Below are 20901 nucleotides of genomic sequence, written 5' to 3'. Positions count from 1 at the left end.
TTTGATCTCTCTCTCTCTCTCTCTCTCTCTCTCTCTCTCTCTCTCTCTCTCTCTCTCTCTCTATATATATATATAAAACATAAATCTACATATAGAACATATATATAAGGATTTTCAGCACTTCATGGAACAAATGAACCAGGTGCTACCTGTATACGCTTTATTCAAACAATTTCTTGGATATCAGGTGCACACAAGGTACCTTTAGACATTAAAAATATATTACTTTATTTAGCACATTTAATTCCATGAGGCAAAAAGGCACAACACCGAAGGTCATGTGCTTTTATACAGGTCATGGAATTCTAAGGTGACTTCTATTATCCTCATATTTTAAGAGCCATGTGACACAAATGACCTCACTGAGCACCAATTATAACAGAATACTTTAATAAGCAGTGTTTGTAGAGATATAATTTACTGTACATGATATTCATGGCTTTTGTGTATTATAGTTATATACCATAACATAAACAGCCATATAACCAAATGTAGCATCCCAGGTTTTTTGCAGAATATCATTGATTTTTCTGACATTTTAAATGCAGTTTGCAAGAATTTTAACTCATCGTTCAGAAAGCTTACACAAGACAGTGCCATTTCCTATAGTATTCTTTTAGTATTCTAGCTTCATTACCTTTTATTAAGCCTTTTTTATTGCTTCCACAAATCATTATTATTATTATTACATTGTTTAATTGAAATTGTATGTATTTATTTATTTGGAGAATAATGTTTATCATATTTATTTAATAAATGAGTATTTATGGGGGGAAAATCATGTTATCTATAGAGATTCTTCCAACAAAAACATTAAAGTAGTTGGTGATTTCACTTTCAGCTGCAACACAGTATATGGGTTATATTTATCAAAGAGTAAGGTTAGAGCAGGGGTCCCCAACCTTTTTTACCCATGAGCCTCATTCAAATGTAAAAAGAGATGGGGAGCAACACAAGCATGAAAAAAACCCTTGGGATGCCAAATAAGGGCTGTGATTGGCTATATGGTAGGCCATATGTGGACTGGCAGCCTACAGGAGGCTCTACTTGGCACTATACTTCGTTTTTATGCAATTAAAACTTGCTTCTAAGCCTGAAATCCAAAAATAAGCATCTGCTTTGATGCCACTGGGAGCAACATCCAAGGGGTTGGAGAGCAACATGTTGCTCACGAGCTACTGGTTGGGGACCACTGAGTTAGAGGTTGCCACAGACCTCTAGAGTGAAATTCCGTAACTCTTCATTAATTTCTATGGATTTTTTAAAAGAGTATTTATCAATGGGTGAAAGTAAAGTTCATCCTTTGATAAATACGCTAGGAATGCACCGAATCCAGGATTCAGTTCGGGATTCGGCCAGGATTCGGCCTTTTTCAGCAGGATTCAGATTCGGCCGAATCTTTCTGCCTGGCCGAACCAAATCCTAATTTGCATTTGCAAATTAGGGGCAGGGAGGGAAATCGCATTACTTTTTATCACAAAACAAGGAAGTAAAAAATGTTTTCCCCTTCTCACCCCAAATTTGCATATGCAAATTAGGATTCGGATTTGGCTCGGTATTCGGCCGAATCTATCCTGAAGGATTCAGGGGTTTGGCCGAATCCAAAATCGGTGCATCCCTAAAATACGCCTTTCAAAATCCCATAGAAATGAATGGAGAGTGGTGGAATTACACTCTAGAGGATTGGGGCGATCTCTAACTTCACTCTTTGATATATATATATATATATATATATATATATATATATATATATATATATATATTTATATATATAGATATCAGGAAGTTTAAAACTGATACACATCGCTCAAGAACCCGACATCATAGCTGGAAGATAAAATTGATGAAATGGTGAGTCCCCATAATTATCTTCTGGACAATACAACTAAAACAGGGAATACTGTTCTTGACCTGAAAAGGAAAATTAAGGACACGGAGGAAGACTGCTCATGGTGGAATAATGTCCGTATATTTGGGGCATACAAGATGCAATTGAACAGTCAAGGCTCCATGGCTATTTCACTGAATTTATGCAATCAATACTTCCAGAGACTGCTACAGAATACCTCCTTATTCATCATTGGCTGCACCATGAGCCCCAAAGGATACTCTTATCAGATTGCATTTTCTCATTACAAAGCTCATCAAGAGGTGTAAGATGTGTTGGCCAAGTTTGTAAAACCAATTTAACAATTCTCTCCAAGGACTTGTCAATCAAGGAAAGAATTCCATATATTACTGCTATTCTTCACCAGCATAAAATATTCAAAACATAGGTGGGGATTCCTTTTGCAGAAAGATTGCAAAAATACTTCTTTCTAGAAACCCGATGAGGGCACTTTGCTCCTGCAATCATAGGGCCAAACAGCATTATTCCCCTACTTAGGGCATTATAGGAAATAGACGATCGATTTGTAAGTTGTTGGTGCTGTTATAGAATGATTGTTTTCATACTGTACCAGTCACTGATTTTGTAACCAATCCCACCTATTTACTACAGACTTTACATTGGAAATATTAAGGTTTTTTTCTTTCTTTCCCCCTTGGGTATGTGCAGCTCAAATTTTGCAAAGCTTTATCTGCAGGTGTAAGTATGCTATCTGAAACTGCGGTTGACCGTTGTATAGCATTATTCTATAGTTACTATTATTAACATGTATTTATATAGCGCCAACATATTGCGTAAGCGCTGTGATATGCCTATATTTTACTCAGCTTCTGTTTCTAAAAAATAGGGGTTGTATTTTTGATTTGTTTAAGTGGATATTTACTGATATTGGCCATCATACGGATCCCAGTAGTAGTATTATAATGACATGTCCTATTAACCAGAAAGTATATACTGGTAAATACATACAGACATACATCTAACATAGGTCAAACTATGTTTATTAAGCAGGTTCTTTACAACAGAAATAATGGTAACTGGTTTTGCTGGTGATGGGGAAATTCCAGGAACTGGAGGTAATAGACAAAGTTTATTTGACATGAGCTGCAGGAATTCTGAACTCATGAAGAGTCAGAATCCCAAACAATGGAGTTACAGGGCTTGTATAGATTTTCCACAGCACAAGACAAGCTTGTAAGTAGGAATCCGGATTCAGCCAAATCATTCTGCCAAGCAGAACTGAATCCGAATCCTAATTTGCATATGCAAATTAGGTCGGGAGGTAAATTGCCTGATTTTTTGTCACAAAACAAGGAAGTAAAAAATGTTTTCCCCTTCCCACTCGGTTCGGTATTCTGCCGAATCTTTTGCAAAGGATTCGGGGGTTTGGCCGAATCCAAAATAGTGGATTCGGTGAATCCCTACTTGTAAGGAACTGCTCTCAGAATGTTACATTGTAGTTCTGAACTCAAGGGCATAGTAAAACTAAACCATGGAAGTATTGAGACAGCACTAACAACTTAAAGGGGGGTATAATGCTGCAGGTGGAAGCTGCGTATACAGATTTTCCGATCATCATTTACTATAAACAATTATACAATCTATTGGTAAATTCGAACACTACCATTTCAACCTTCCAATCCATAGGGGCAAATTTACGAAAAGGCGAAGTGGCTAACGCTAGCAAAAAATTGCCAGCGTGACGCCATTTTGCCACTTCGGCCAACAGTGTCCCTGGTGAAAATTCGCTAGCAAGTAGATAGACTAGCACAACTTCACACCCTGGCGAAGGGGTGATACTACACAAATTTACTAAGTTTTTTTTTAACTTGTGCGCAACTTCAGATCTTAGTGAATTTGCGCAGCCCTGGTGAATCTACACCTGGCGAAGTGTGGCAAAGGCAACGCTGCCGCAAATTCGGAGGTAAGTAAATTTGCTCCATAGATTCTTGGCTAAATTAAATCTTCCATCACACTTTCCAGATCTTTGGAAACCACTTCAAGCATGTATACCCCTAGTACATGGTCTTGTTATTTGGAAACCACTCCTTGCCTCTATTCCCTGGTAGAGTACATCTGTACTATAAAACCTTTTCAGATATTTTAACAGCTCTAATGGGGGAATGTAATATTGGCTGCTAATGCAAAAATAATTTGCAATTCATTCGCAATGCAACAGTGTATGTAATAAAACTTCTTAATAAAAAAGTTCTTTTGTTTGTGCCAAAAGTTTAAGCCACCTTCAAGCAGGTGTTAAAGGTTTGTAATGTGCAATTAAGATTCACAATTCAATAAAAGCCTAATCTCCACTTTTGTGAATTTGTCTTTAAAACAGACACTTTAAAGATTTTGTCTTTCTCACAACATTTTAATGACATTTTTTATGAATTTGTCTTTAGCTCTTACTAAACCTGTCAGTCAGACATTGAGGGGCCCATTTACTTAGCTCCAGTGAAGGAATGAATAAAAAAAACTTTGAATTTCAAATGGTTTTTTTGGCTACTTCAACCATCAAATGGGCTACTTCGACCTAAAAATCGTTCGACTATTCGACCATTCGACCATTCGATAGTCGAAGTACTGTCTCTTCGACCCCCTAGTTCGCCACCTAACAGCTAACGAAGTCAATGTTAGCCTATGGGTAAGGTCCCCATAGGCTTAGCTAGCTTTTTTATGTTGAAGAAAAATCGGTCGATCGATGGATTAAAATCCTTCGAATCGAACGATTCGAAGGATTTAATCATTCGAATAGCGCTAAATCCTTGACAGTCGCTACTTCGACGGTCGAATATCGAGGGTTAATTAACCCTCGATATTCGACCTTAAGTAAATTTGCCCCTGAATTGCGATTTCCTGGGAGGGGGTTTATTTTATCTAGGAAAATTATACATCATTTTTTCAGTATAACCCAGGCTTTCTAAATCTGCCTGCATGTTTGTCTAATTCCACTTCTGTAACAAGATATAAGGGTCAAAATACAAAAAATGCTATTTTGCATAATATAGGGATTCGTATTAGAAATATGTTTTATTGTCTTAAGTCTAGTGTCTCAGTGCTGCTAAAATTAAAAAAAATGGCTGGGAAGCTTTACTTTTTGTTTTAGATTTATATGGTATAGCCATTCAATTGCTAATCCTGCCTCATTCATTAAGCTAAAACCAGTAAAATAACGCAAGTGTGAGTTAAAAACCTATTACATATAAAATTGTATGAAATACACTTTTTTATTTTTTTTTAATTTAATCAGTGTTATACTTGTTTTGTTAATGAGGCTTTTACACCTATATAAGGTTACACAGAAACTTGTTCCCTGACTATAAGGGCAGAGACACACTGCTATTTTGGGAGATTAGTCACCCAGTGGCAAATCAATTCTACTTTGGGTGACTAATCTCCCCAAACTGCCATCCCACCGGCTAGAATGTAAATCGCAGGTGGGATGGCAGTTGGAACGATTTTGGCTATCCGAAGTCGCCAAAAGTTTCCTCGTGAGGCAACTTCGGGCAAGTTCGGAAAAACTAATCGTTCCAAGTGCCATCCCGCCGGCGATTTACATTGTAGCCAGCGGGAAGGCAGTTTGGGGAGATTAGTCGCCCGAAAAAGAAGCGATTTGTGGATGGGTGACTAATCTTCCGAAATAGCAGTGTGTGTCTCTGCCCTAAAATGCTAATCCTTTCAATATGCTAATAATTCCCCAATGGGGCACCTACAAGAGTTGTGAAGTAAAGATTGAGTGAACCAAAGCAGAGCAGATTGTTTTAGAATTGATCTGACACATGGGGAATAGTTACATTGAGTTTTATTCCATTTTTAAATGTCGGGAGAATATGTTGTTTAAAATGTAGTTTTAATGTTGTTTGAAAGACAAATTCATAAAAGTGTCTGTAAACTGTCTTTCTTTCACTAAAAAATGAAAAGTGGCGGTTGAGTCGGATTTCTGTTTGTGAATAAGGAGAAAGCATTTTACACCAGTTTACCACCACTTTTACTCCAAAAATAGGCTATCTCCACTTTTGTGAATCCCCCCTTTGTCTTAGGGGGGAATTCACAAAAGTGTCGGTAAAAAAAGTAACCCAGAAGTGGCGGTCGACAAATTTGTAAAATGTCGTATGAACGGCAAATTCACAAAGGCAGATGTTACCATCTCTGAATGTCTCGTAAGTCTGACAATTTTCTAAAATGTCGTATATCTTTTCATCGTACAAACGACATTTACCAAGACTTTTTAAACGACAATTTGTCTGACATTTTCATTTTGGAGAGCCTAAAGTGTCTGAAAAATTGTCGGTAAAAAAAATGAGTTTACGAGTAATTCATAAAAATGGCGGGAAAAGTGGCGCCGAAAAACCACGCCCACTTTTAACGACACTAATTCAAAAGTGTCGCACATGTCGGAAAATTGGCGGAGAAATGCTCTGTGAATTTGTCGGCTGTTGCTACGACACTTTCTACGACATTTTAAAGACATTTTTTCGTTCCCGACACTTTTGTGAATTCCCCCCTTAGGGTTTAGGGGTTGTATGCCAAAATATTAGTATGTAAACTGCTGAATGTCCTGATGAGATTAATCCACTCAGACAAGTTGCGGTTCACCCAAGGTAGACATGCAACTGATGCCAACAGAATGTGCATTGGTAGAGTAAAGACACCTTCTCTGTTTGTTTCTTTGGATGTAAAGAAGTTGGTAAATTGGATGTTTCTGTCTACAGTCACAGGTGTAATATCCCTCCTGAAACGATCATCTATCATAGCACTTTATGGGGCAGATTTACTTTAGGGCGAAGTGACTAACGCTAGTGAAAATTCGCCAGTGTGATGTCATTTCGGTACTTCACCAATTCCCTAACAGGCGCAGACATAGCTTCGCTAGCGAAAAAAACACACGCTAGCAATCATTCGCACTCTATCGTCAGGCAAATTTTCGCTCTGGCAAAGGAACGTTACTTGGCAAATTCAGTAAGATGTAAATTTTTTGTTGAAAAGTTTTCTAAATCCCAAAAAACGCTGGCGTCTTTTACTTTTTTCAGGGCGATAGCCTGCAAAAGATCGTAAATTTTTTTTGGGTAACAGGGTTCCCCCCTATATTTCCTACATATGGCACATAAACTATACACTGGGCTCATGTGTAGGGCATTATAACATGTCTATTTTATATTATTATGGTTCCCTGGGCTTGTGTAGTGTAATGTATTTGCTGTAACATATACGTCCATTCAACTTTCACTTCCCGCCGTATGCAAATTAGCCAACACTAGCGCAACTTCGCTTTGCTTGTCGAAGTAACGCTATCGCATATTCGCCAGCGTTCTGTGCCCTGGACGCAACTTCGCATTTATGCCTGGCGAAATGTTGTGATGGCTGCAAAGCCATCGCTGGTGAATTTTTGACGTTTAGGGAATTTGCCCCTATAAGTCTCCTCTCCCACCAGCCCTGGTCGGGAAAGTCCCACTTAGTCTGCTGCTGAATTACTTGCATTGGGCAGTGATCTTTTGCACAGTGTGCAGGGAAATTACACTACAGCAGACCCCGTGGTCCGCCCCCCCCCACGTGACCGAGGTGTCTGCTGTATTATAGTTATGCCATTGGTAAACACCTTTTTCATTGCCTTTTGACATAACTAATGGGACACACCCGTTATCTACTTCTATTTTAACTTTAATGACTGAGCTCAAGCAATCTGCCGAAACCAGTGTGTCAAAAAAAAAAAATCCCAATTTTTTATCACTCTCATAAAGTTGTCTCTATGGACAAAGTTATTTTTTTGCAACTGATTGAGAATTCGGCTCAACTATCATTCCCTATGATAGTTATGGTAATAAAATCACTGAAATAATGTATAAATTCGAATTGATGGATAAGTCTATTAAATATTTGGATATTTGTGGGAGATGGAACTAAATTACCAATGCAAAAAATTGCTATAGTATGTCCTCATCAGACTCATTTTACAAATAAACTAATTAGGAATGTTAATGAACTAGTTTTCGGGTATGAATAGTGCTACACATGCCCAACTATCCTCCTTTTTCTTTCTCTTTTTTTTCCATGTTTCTTTTTTACTTTTTTACTTATTTTCTATTTTCTTCTATTCTATTCTATTCTATTTTTTTTTTTTTTAATACATGCCGTATAGTGTGGGCCGCATGGTCACTGCAATATTGAGCATAATCATAGACATAAGATTAGGAAAAAGAAAAGAAAGGAAAAGAAAAAACTGGTGAACATATAAATAATTGCACAGGCATTCTTTATCCTTAATCAATAGAAACCTGTGTAATAGCTACGTAGGTATAAGCGTGATCACAGTATAAATGGTCTAAATGGCCTAAGTGTGGGCATTGATAAAGGTCTCTCCTCTCCTGGGGGCAAATTTACTAACCTCCGAAAATTCGCCAGTGACGGCTTCGCTCACATCGCAACACTTCGCCAGGCGTAGATTCGCCAGGACAACGCTAATTCACTAAAATTCGAAGTTGCGTCCAGGGCACAGAACTATGGCGAAGTAGTGCTAGTGTTACTGCGGCAAGCAAAGGGAAGTTGAGCTTGCGTTGCCTCATTTGCATACAGCGGGAAGTTAATGGACATATATGTTGCAGCCAATACATTACATTACATTATTTTTAAATTTTGAGGAAGTCCTATCTACTCTATTGCACTTCGTCTGGTCTGATCTGGGGAAGGCAAGTCTGGCGCAAGAGGTAACATTCAGTAAAATCCGCATCTTAGTGAATTTGCAACTTCGCCAGGCTTTAGGGAGCGAAGTACAACTAGAGTCTATCTCCTTCGCTAGCGAAGTTACGCCAGCGACCGTAAGTAAATCAGCGAAGTACCGAAATTACATCACGCAGTAATTTTGCCCCTAATCTCAACCCAGAACTCATAACTCGGGTCTCCTCCTGCCTGTCCGCTATCTCTACTTGGATGTCGCAACGCTACCTTAAATTAAACCTCTCTAAAACAGAAATGGTTCTCTTTCCTCCAACTAACACCTGTAACATCCCGGAAGTATCCATCATAGTTAACAATTCCACTATTACCCCGTCTCCCATCTCCCCAGGCCTTGGGGTTCTCCTAGAATCTGCCCTGTCCTTCACTCCTCATATCCAGTCACTTACTAAATCATGTCACTTCTACCTAAGTGCCACTAATGACCCTGACATTCAAAGCACTTCATAACTCTGCCCTACCCTAAATCTCTGAACTCATCTCCATACTTTCCAACACTTTGGAAGTAAAAAGAGGGACAAAAAATGTTTTCGCTCGTAGAGCAGCGAAATTTTATGACCACATGTCACACCCCCTAATTACCATGTTCATTTTACAAAATTTGGCAGGTTATGAAAGTTTGAAAATAATTCTCCTTATTTAAACTGTCTCAAAATTGTTACAAAGTATCTTATTTGCACCTGTTACCTGTTCTGGGCTCTCTGCTAAAAGCCAATCAAGTGAGAAACTTTGTTTCTTTTTCTGGCTGTTCAGTGCAGAGAAAATAGGGACTTTCCAGTACAAATGAGGGACTGCAGGTTGAGCTGTCAAAAGAGGGACTGTCCCTCCGAAAAAAAAAGGGACAGTTGGGAGGTATGCATCTCTAGATACTCACCCAACTACTTACTACAATCCTCTAATGACCTGCTACTCAACTCTTCTCTCATTACCTCCTCGCATTCAATACTTTGCAAGGGCTGCACCCCTCCTCTGGAACTCTCTCCCACGGTCTGTCCAACTTTCTCCCAACCTTTCTGCTTTTAAAAGATCTCTTATTTAGAAAAGCCTACCTTCCCTATGCTTAGCTACCAAATGCTATACCACATACAGTACTACATCTCTCACCCACTTAATTCTGATTTTGCCCACTCCCACACCTTGTATCTTATTCCCTTCCCTTTAGATTGTAAGCTCTTTTAACACAGGGCCTTCCTCACCTTCTGTACCGGTATTGGTTGTGATGTATGTAACTTCATATGTTCTGTAATTCATGTGATTTATTTGTATGACCACATGTACTTTACAGAGCTGTGAAATATATTGGCGCTAAATAAATACATGTTAATAATAAAGGTAAATATTTTCATATTGACAGTAAACTGACAGATGATGGGTCAGGGTGTCTGTATAGCATCCAGGGGCATATATTATTCAGAAACTTAAGAAGCTGAAATCCTTGGACATATATGTATAAGCTTACCGCTTTCAATGGTGGGTCCGGGTGCTCATGACCCAGACCTTCAGCAAAGGGAAGTAATTCACAGAAATTTGTAATGGCAGGCAGGCACCAATCCGGAACACCAAAGAGGAGAATCCAGGAGCCAAAAATTTAAATAATACAAACATTTTTATTTTACATTTTGTATAAAAACAGAAGCCTTACGGGATTCGTGTCACCAAGGCTGTCACCAAGGCCAAACAAGAAATATTTAAATGAGAAGAAACCAATTAGAAGTTATTTTGGCAGACTTTCCGAAGGCAACCAAAAGGCTTCCATGGGATCTTTACCTCTATTGGCTCAGTCATAGAGCATACACTATGGGGCAGATTTATCAAGGGTCGAATTTCTAGTTTATGGAAGTTTCTAAAAACTCCCATCAACTCCCATAAAGAAAAGAAAAAGATCAATCGAAATTTATTTAAAAAATCTTATTTTTTAAAAATGGGTCAATAGGATGGAGCTGCAAATTTGAATCAAATCGAATTTGATAGAATTAGATTTATTAAAATATTTTTCAAAAGTCCACCAAATGACTCCAAATTGATTGTAGGAGGTCCCCCGTTGGGGGATAGTCGAATTTGAATTATTAAATGGACAGTACATGATACATTTCGAAATTTGAATCGAATTTTGACTATTTCCTAGTCGAAATTATACTAGAATAAACTCAAAATTTGAATTTAAAAAATCTAATTTTCAATTTGACCCTTGATAAATCTGCCCCTATGTAAACACTAATATATCAAAATAGTGGAAAAGTTTTCATTAAGTTTCCATTAGAGGAGGTAATAGAATGTCTGATCTTTTAAAAATCCATTGTTGCTGATTATGGTGATGAGATCATTGGTAATATTAGATTATGAAACAGTCATTTATAGGTGGAGGAAGGAGGGTTTCTAGGACTTTGGAAGGATCACTTGTAAACTGGCCATTTGTCTGTTTAAGTGAATATACTGGCTTAGGGTGAGGAATATTTCTATTAAGCAAACATTTTACTGGATTTGTTTGCATTCTAACAAAATTTCTGTTGTGACCATCCTAATTAGTGAGTGAAACTGTAAAAAACTGTGAAAAAATTGCGATGGCATCAAAATTTTTAATGTGCAAAAATTTTTTTACGTGTGCAACCATTTTTCTTGCGCCAAATGCATTAAAATCAATGGGCGTTTTTTTTTTATGGTGACTTTTTTTGTCTCTGAGACATTTTTGTCTTGCCAACTTTTTTGTTGCAACAAATTGTTCCACGGCAAATTTTTGCCTCAGTAAGAAAGATGGCGAAATTCGCTCATCTCTAATCCTAATCTTTTTTTAGCTTCATGTATTAATGCTAGGTCAAGGTCAGACATTACACAATCTATTTTGGGTGTTAAATAAATCAGTCAGGATTATCACACTGCTAATCAACCGTGTTGAATTCTTGGGTTGGTGCAGGGGTCCCCAACCTTTTTTATCCATGAGCAACATTCAAATGTAAAAAGAGTTGGGGAGTAACACAAGCATGAAAAAATCCCTTGGGGTGACAATTATGGGCTGTGATTGACTGTGGTAGCCCCTATGTGGACTCACAGCCTACAGGAGGCTTTACTTACCACTATACTTAGTTTTTATGCAATTAAAACTTTCCTCCAAGCCTGGAATTCAAAAATAAGCACCTGGTTTGAGGACACTGAGAGCAACAACAAGCTACTGGTTGGGGATCACTGGTTTAGAGCATCTCTTCCTTTATTCCTTTGTTGTTTACACTGAATCAAAGTTGTATAAATTTGCCCCATATAACACTTTGTATGCTTCCCATAACAGAGTTGTTTCAGAAACAGAACCAAGGTTTTCTGTAAAGTATTTTTTAAGCGGGGTACTTATTTATTTTGTTAGAGAAGAAATACAAATAATGGAGTCATTAAGGGTCTAGTGGTGAGTTTTATCCCTGGGAGCATAATTCAAAAGTTTAAAGAAAATCGTGGAGTGATCAGACCAAGAAACATTGTGAATAGTAGAGGCTGAGTAGCAATACACCCACTATTCCCATCCAAATAAGTTGTATACTATAATCTATCACGTTTTGCTCCCGCAAAGCCACATTATAGATAGTGTCAAATATGCCAAAATATAACTCTGAAGATTATGAGTAAAACCTGCCTGATCCTCTGTGTATTGCTCCCTTAGACTGAGTAAAACATTGCATTTAACAAAGGAGGTAGGATAAGTACCTGTGCTATGTAAAGCCAAAATATTAACATACAATACAAAAACATCAAACAATCATAAGCTTGTAACTTGCAGTCCGCTACATTGGTAGCTTTGTCCATGAAGGGGGTGCAGTCAAAGGGGTGACCAGCACTGAGACTTGGTTGTTGAAGTAGACCTGTATGAAGAGAACACTGTTTATTAAAATTGAGAAAATGGAAAAAAGTAATGGAAATAGGGTAGGGGATGGGAATGAGCAAAATTTCCGAGATGCTGTCTTTCCAGAGAGAGTACATGGTTTAGGAAGGTAGGAAGCCGACTCTAGCCTCAGTGTTAGTTAATAGTTCACTTCACTGTAAAGGTTCTATGTTAGAATGATTGTGAAGACGTGCCAGGTTTCATGATACTCTGTAAGCGCCGATAAGCAGATGGAAGGAGATGCACTGTCTCAGTAGGAACAAATAATATTATTTTCCTGGGAATTGAGGATAGCTTCCATAAGATGTTGAGCTAAATCGGAGTAACAAAAAAGGTATGGGAGAGAAAAAAGGGGGGGAAGGACAAACATTTCTGGGCATTCTTTCCATAGTAGTTATACCACATCAACTGGGACGAGGTGGTCCTTTAGGCACAGTGAATAGTCGAGTATTTATGGTCTGAAAGGAGGACTATGATGATCAGTCATGCTGTCGTAATTTTGCAAATTTCAAAGAAGGAGATCTCACTTGTTGCCATATAGGAGTTTTTTTCTTGGGGATGTCCGCCTCGACTCTGTTTATGAGAGTGGTTGACAGTTTCGGTTTGGACATCACCTCTATGCCCTCCTCCAGTGAATCAAAGCAGAAAGGTTTATTGTTATAGTTGAACAATAGTCTGAAGGGAAAGGCCCATCTCTATTTTATAATATGTTGCCACAAAAGTTTAGGTTGTAAGGTTCTCCTCTTTTGCATAAGATGTCAAGAAGGGCCTTGTTTTGTAAAGTGCTTTATGGATACTGTCAAACTCCAATCTAGCCAGTGGAACATCAGGCAGAGATACCGGCAGAGGTTGGTCAGAGTGGCTTGTAAAGCTGTCATAGTGTCGGGCAAACTCGTACATTGTTTCGTAGTTATCTATTATCAATGTCCTCTATTTTTAATGAAGTGTCCTGTAACTGCTGCTGTAAAGGTACAATGTCTGTTTCATTTGCGTCTAGGACTTTAATAATACCGTCCACTTTACCTTCTGGTTGATCAGTGCGTGATCTGAGTTCTTGCATCTGTTGGGTAATGCCTTCCATAAGTTGGGACTCACTTATCAAGCAGTGCTTTTTCAGGGTCAGGGTCTCTCACCTCTTGTGTGTCGAGGTCAAGCAGTTCCTGTGAGAAATCACACGATGGGTTACTCATCTGCCTGGACATGGCTGGTGATGATGGTGATGATGGTAATGCAGAGTTAGAGAGCGAAGAGTTGGCATCAATGGGCTGCACAGTGGTTTTCAAAGTTTTACCCTTTGCTTTGTAATGTCGCTTCTGGCAGTGAGCCATATGCTTGCGGAGCTTTCTTGGAGCCAAGGCTGTTTTATATATGACCTTGGAAGTTGTTATTTAATTTTTTTCCCATTCATTTCTGCTCGGTGAATGCAGAGGAACTTCAATGTGCAGGCATCTTGTTTGCTACCACTACACCCCTCCTCTATTGTATTTTTTAAGCCAATGTGGTGTCTGTTATAAATAAATGGTGATAAGGACAGGGTTCTGTTACAGCCTGAAAACCTCCATGCCGTCACCATTGTATTCATGGGGCTAGCAGTGGAGAACAGAAACCACTTAGCATAAATGTATATATATATCAATGAAATTGTGCATTTTTGGTGTAAGAATGAATTTAATATATCAGGGTTACTGTATATATATATATATATATATATATATATATATATATATATATATATATATATATATATATACACACACACATACATACACATACACACATACATATGTACAGTTTTGCTCTATAAAACGATGTACTTCTATACTATACTGTACCACATACTAAAAGGAACAGATGAACACAATTTTGTGTTTTAAGCACAATGAACCGGAACTCAGAAATAAGGAAGAAAAAAATTCAGAATGCTTTTCAAAGTGGAAATATATTTCTTTACCCTCGAGAAAGTTTTGTGCAATTACAGATCAAGTTATTTTTAGTAATTGCATACATTTGGTCAGTGCCAGGATTGGACAGCTGTGATTGGTTGAAAGTCAGACAACACCTTTCTGTCTACATATAAGGAAGATACCTGACAAGATTCTGCAGCCTGAGAGGCAATCGATTCGAAAGAGAACTGGTTTAGTCTTCATTATGTCTTTACAAATCATATTAATAGCTTTGACATGTGGTAAGTTTCTTTATCTGCACTAACAATTTTCTTGCATGCCATATTTTATGTTATTATTATTAAATCCAAACTAATTAGCCTCTTTGTTATGATTAGCCTCTTACGTTACATATGATTCAACTGTTCATTGACACTATATCCTCTTGACAATAGAATTATTTTTACACTTATAGGAATATTAGCATGTGAGAGAAATATACTAAACTGCTTAATAGAGTAATTAAACAAACTATGTTTGCCTTTCCGAATGTACTGAAATTGTATTTTGTACCACAGCAGCAATGATTGTGTTGAGTGAGGAGTATTCAGTCACTAAGTCACCAGAGCTTACAAGCAAGATAGAAGGTAATTTTTCCATTGTTTTACTGTTAGTGTGCAGTTGAATAATCAGAGGTAATAACATTTACATTTTAAATAAGCATGGTAGGGTTTTTTTTAATAGGGAAGTGAGCTAAAACTTAACGTTAGATGCTTAAAATGTATACATTTTATTATGTGTTATGCAATTCTAAAGATTTACACTACTGTTTTTTTGCATAGGTACCCCTGAAATTCAAAACAGGCACATACTGTAGAAGGCAGACATTGCGGAGTCATGAAATAATTTCATAATATATAAATCAATTTTAGAACCTATACTGACAGGGGTGCTTCTGATTCTGCTGTCACTGAAACAGCAGACCCAATACTGTCTTTTCCTAAGTGCCTGCCTGCAGTGAACATATCTGGCAGGGAGGGTAGATTCACTAGTGTAGAGAGCACCATTACACGCCTTACACTAAAAGAGCTGAATTTCCAGTCAAAAACTGGAACCTTGGCTCTTGAATTTAGCTGGTGTGGCTTTGAGCTGCCTGAGGCAAGGTTCTCAGTTGAACTGAATACTGACTGTCATTTTCTTTTTTATAATGTGTTGGAAAGAATCCCATGATGCTTGTATAGAGAAAATTAAAAAACAAAGTCTGTTTTTACTCAATGAAAACCAAAAATATGAGCTTTAGTAGATATAAGCGCTGTCAGTGCTCACTAGTATATGGGACCTGTTATCCAGAATGCTCAGGACCTGGGGCTTTCTGGATAACAGATCTTTCCATAATTTGGATCTTCATACGTTATAAAATCATGTAAACGTTAAATAAACCCAGTAGGCTGGTTTTGCTTCCAATAAGGATTAATTACATCTTAGTTGGGATCATGTATAAGGGACTGTGTTATAATGATAGAGAAAAAGGAAATAATTTTAAAAAATTTCGATTATTTGGATAAAATGGAGTCTATGGGAGACAGCCCTTCCGTAATTCTGAGCTTTCTGGATAACGGGTTTCTGGATAACGGATCACCTACCTGTACTTGTGATATTGGAAATACACAATCTATAGTTTTGTTTTTAGGTTGGTGTCACACAGACAGATTTAAAGCAGTTGCTTTATATATATTTTCTATGAGGAAATAAGTATAGTATGCCCATAGCAAGCTAGCACAATTTCAGATTGTTACTTTAAAAATGTTTATATACATTTTTTAAATACATACTTTAATACATGTTAAAGGCACTAAAGATCCCATTGATATTCATTGTCAGAAAAAAAACCTATATAAAAAAAGATTTATTTTTAAATGCTGCTGTCACCTGTTTGTCCTGATTACTGAAAAAAATGCTCATCCTAATTTCAACTTAATCAAAAAAAATGTTTAAAGTACAGGTATGGGACCTGTTATCCAGAATGCATGGGACCTGGGGCTTTCCAGATAACGGATCTTTCTGTAATTTGGATCTTCCTACCTTAAGTCTACTAGAAGTATTTGAATAAAATGGAGACTATGGGAGACAGCCTTTCCGTAATTAGCATCACTCTGGATAAAAGGTTTCTGGATAACGGATCCCATACCTGTAATAATTTGGTAAAGCCACGTTTTTGGCTACTTTTTATACTTGTCTGTTGTAATTGTCTGTAGGGCAAATGCATCTCTCTATTAGAGATACTACTATTGAAACAGATGGGCAGATGAATCTGCTCTAAGGGAATCCCTAAATGATAGTGTGATGCACTTATGAATTGCACCTGATATCCAAATTCAGTACATGGGGTAATATATGTTAATGCAGCCTATTAAATCATATTTGTCAACTTTTACAACCCCCCCAGATAAACTAACCTCTCTTGAAATAGCCTGAGCAGGTTGACAATGTAAATTAATTCATTATAACCTTAGTTATATAATCTTCTAAACAGAACTTAACAGCTGCAGAATAGACTTTTAAAAGAAGGTTTGTGGATTTTACATACACACATTATTCCCCTAATGCTAAAGCTATCACTTTTCTGCTTCTTCTGGGTTCTGGTTAACTAAAAGGGAAGGACAGGACTGCTTTACACCTGTCATTGTTGTACTCTGCATCTAGCAGGGAATTTACAATCTTGTGCTAGAGTGAAGCTAACCCCAGACAAAACTGAGTAAGGAGCACAACAATGAGTTTCTACATTGTTTCATTGCCCTTAACTCTGTCTCTGAATTTGCCTGCTGCAGAGAAAAATTATTTGAGTGCATATTTTTTATACTGATTACTCTTTTAGGCTGCATAGTTTTCCTTTTCCTAATTTTTAAAATTCTCACTTCTTGTTTTTAAGATGCTTTCAGCTTAAAGTTGGGAACAGTGATGATAAACAGTTGAACGTGTTTACTTTTTTTTCTATAGCAGAAATGTATTCTAATATACATTTTTTTGTACCATTAATTTATAGGACGAGAACAGGAATTTATTAAAGATGGCAATCCTTGTTACAAAGAATATCTGAACTATTGTCTTAATGGTCAATGTTTGTTTCATGCTGATCTCACCACTCCTCTCTGCAGGTACTGTATTATATGCATTTTTATATTTTTACCCCATATGTAGTAAAATGCACTAAGTTAGTTGTTATGGGTTCTTGCCCCTGGGCAATGTGTCTTTTATTACATTACCTATATAGAGTATAGTATTGCGCAAAGCTAAAGTCAATACTGCATGCATGTGCATGCATTTTCTTGGACAAACTGTTTCTATAATATATATAAAATGCACTGTAAGATTTATTTAGTACACAATGCTCTATAGTATTTACCTAGTATTTAAAAAGAAGCTTAGTGTTTCTGAACCAAATCCACCATTTTACTTGTGCAGGGCATCAATACATTTCATTGTAATTTCTTTAAAAGTCTTTAATTTTTTTTGGTGTTACTGTTCCTTTAAGTAGTCTTCTCTAAAGTGGTCTGTTTTGAAGGTGTGCAACTTGAATTTGCCTAGATTTTTAGCACCTCTGCCTAGAATTTCAACTTATGTTCCATGTTGTCCCTTTGTAATACTGTTTCATGACATGTTAGGACAGGAGGGTTGTGCCCTATTTCAAGTGTTGTAACTGCAACCTGCAATTTGTCTTTCTTGCAGATGTGACTCCAGTTTTACAGGAGAAAGGTGTGAACACATGACTTTACCAGCGTACTCACATGATGAAGAAGCTGTATATATTGCGATTGGAATAGGTGTTGGGTTGCTGATAAGTGGAGCGATTTTCTTTATATGGTATTACTGGAAGAAAAGGTAACTAAGAGGCTATCTTAGTTAAACAAATATTTTCTGAAGTTGGAGATTTTGAACTGACACTAAAGCCATTATTAAAAATGTTTCATCATACATTTTTCTCATAATGGGCTCATTAATTTATCATAATGAGCTATAATTTGTGCCTTCTGATTAAAAATCAGACACTAAGGGCCAGATTCAAATCAGTTTATCAAACAGTGAGATAAGTTGCATCTCAAATTGAATCTCATCCATGAGTTTTTACACGATAAACCTTTTTCTCACTGTTTGATAAACTGATTTTAATCTGGCCCTTATTGTCTGATTTTTAATCAGAAGGCACAAATTATAGCTCATTGCATTTGTAAAATACATTATAGTGCAGGGGCACTCTTCTAACAGTTTAATTAGTTAGAAAATTATTGTCCTTTCCCAGTAGTACAAAAAGGTAGTGAAATTCCAAATTAAAATGGTAACCTGGTATTTGGCCTCATAATAAAATATATAGAGAAATCATCAGAACAGACGACCAGACCACATTTGAGTGTATAGTTTCATAAAGCAGATTTCTTTGAAATGGTTGACTATAGGGTGCATCTACTTTTGCAGATGCATCAATAGCATGCATGTTGTTGTGTAGAAAGCCAAACATGCTGCTTGCTTTTCCATACAGTTGCACGTTACCCATACAGTTGCACGTTACCCCTTTTGTGCTCAATATTATGCTGAAAAATTGGATTTTTCTTATTTTTTACAGTTTGTCTACAGTTTTTACAGTTTTTGTCTACCCTGAATGCACTAGGCAGCTCTGTAACAAATGTTTATGCTAAGCTCTGTTACAATTATTTACTCCAGGATAGATACAAGGCTTTGCATGAACATACAGGACTAAGTGGGACCATAGTAGATTGTGATCAATAAACCACATCATTAACAAGTTTTCTTTTATTAAAAGTGCTGCATTATACCTAGTTAATAATGACATGTGTTTTTTACATTTTAGGTGCAAAAAACCAGTGTATGAAACCTGTGAGAAAACAGATGCAATATAAATATAGGACTTATTTATTGTTTCCTGCAAAAACCCAGCAAGAACAATAGTTAGAAGATTATTGGTCATGGCATGGTTTTCTTGATGGTGCCAAAATAATGGGACATTCTACAGATTTTGTTGTTGTTCTTTTCATATATTGATATTCTGGACAGTGCTTCAATGCTGCTGAACAAAATGCATTTACTGCATACATTTGGCACGGACTCCAGACAGCAGCATTTCAGGTCCACATTAACCTTTTTTTATATATATATATAAAAAAGAATAAGCTAGGGGCAGTCTGTATTATGACCGGTGACTTTTCATTTTCCTTTATGTTAACTGTACACTGTGAAAGTAAAGAATTTTCAGAATCCTGTGATGGGAATGAAGCCTGAAGATATCATCCTTCCTTTTGGCATATACACTGAATGTTTAGATTTGGAAAGCTTTCTTGACATAATAACTACTACACTGATTTAACTGTGTCATAAAACACTGTTAGATGTACACTAACACTAACTAACACTAAACATTCAGACATGATTTAGATGTTATATAGGTTTTGTGGGGTGACAATCTCCCCGAACTGCCTGCCTTCTGCCTGCTATAATGAGAAAATGGCAGCGCCAATGCACTCGCGTCGCTTCGATTTCCGAAGTCGCCCGAAGTTGCCTCACAAGGAAATCGAAGTGCCGCGAGTGCATAAGCCCGTGTTCTCCTTCAAGTATACTTGAAATATATCTAAATCTAATTATTTATATTTTTTTTCTCTGGGGTGTATATGTTTTTTGCTGCTCATGTAATTGTGCTCACTTGATAATAAAAGCCTGTGAAGCTTTAAGAGATTCTTGGTATGTTTATAATAATACATAAAATTACACAATTTTTTTTTTTCTTTGTGTACATCTTTGCATTCTGAAAAGACCTTAAGGTGTTAAAGGAGAACCAAACCCTTTTTTATTAAAATCCCCTACCCTCCTACCCTACATAGCCCCCCTCCCTGCCCCCCCCACTGTGCATGCGTCGAAAGCCACGGAAATTGCTGAAGCACCGGAAGAAGACAAAAAGATTACCAAAGAGTAGAAGATGGCACCCCAGGGGCATTTGCCCAGGGTAACACTTAGGCTGGGGGGGAGCAGGGAGGGAGGTCTATGTAGGGTAGGCGGATAGGGGATTTCAATAAAAAGAGTTTGGTTCTCCTTTAAGTAGTATTTAAGAGAAATAGGATTTCTAAGTAGGATTTTGGCTGTACCTTTAAAGCAATATTACTCTATGAATAACTATCTAGCTCTCTGGGGCAGATGCTCCACTGCAGAGTAAATAAATCTTCCAATCTTTGTAAATCTAGTCCCATGGACCTTGTTTCTGCAACTAGAGATGGAAACTTAGGGGTAGTTCACCTTTCACCTTGTCATTGAGTGTCCTCTTCTCAGCAGTATCAGAAAGTCCCCTTTTCTGTTTAATATGGTTTTGTAATTATTTGCATTTCTTTTTGCCCTCTTTCCATCTTTCATATGGGGGGTCACATCTCTAAAATCCAGGTAGGGTAAGCTGCACCTCAAAGTAAAGCAGTAGCTCAAGTTTTGATGAATTAAAAAGACTTTATTTGGACAAGCATAAGCCTAACGCATTTCTTGCATGTGTG

At 37.3% G+C, this 20901-nt stretch overlaps 1 protein-coding gene across 1 annotated transcript; it reads left to right on the top strand.

Moving 5' to 3' along the window:
- Nucleotides 1-14574: 14574 nt before the first annotated feature.
- epgn.L (epithelial mitogen L homeolog) lies at nucleotides 14575-20096 on the top strand. Its single transcript, NM_001097861.1, is given in 5 exon segments — nucleotides 14575-14661; nucleotides 14938-15006; nucleotides 17403-17514; nucleotides 18086-18238; nucleotides 19224-20096. Coding segments are annotated over 4 exon segments (378 nt in total). The 5' UTR covers nucleotides 14575-14661; nucleotides 14938-14942; the 3' UTR covers nucleotides 19273-20096.
- The last annotated feature ends 805 nt before the right edge of the window (nucleotides 20097-20901 follow it).

Source organism: Xenopus laevis, chromosome 1L (genome assembly GCF_017654675.1).
Source record: "Xenopus laevis strain J_2021 chromosome 1L, Xenopus_laevis_v10.1, whole genome shotgun sequence".
Lineage (NCBI taxonomy): Eukaryota > Metazoa > Chordata > Amphibia > Anura > Pipidae > Xenopus > Xenopus laevis.
The sequence above is the reverse complement of the archived record's forward strand: the minus strand, read 5'-3'. Positions and strand labels throughout refer to the sequence as shown.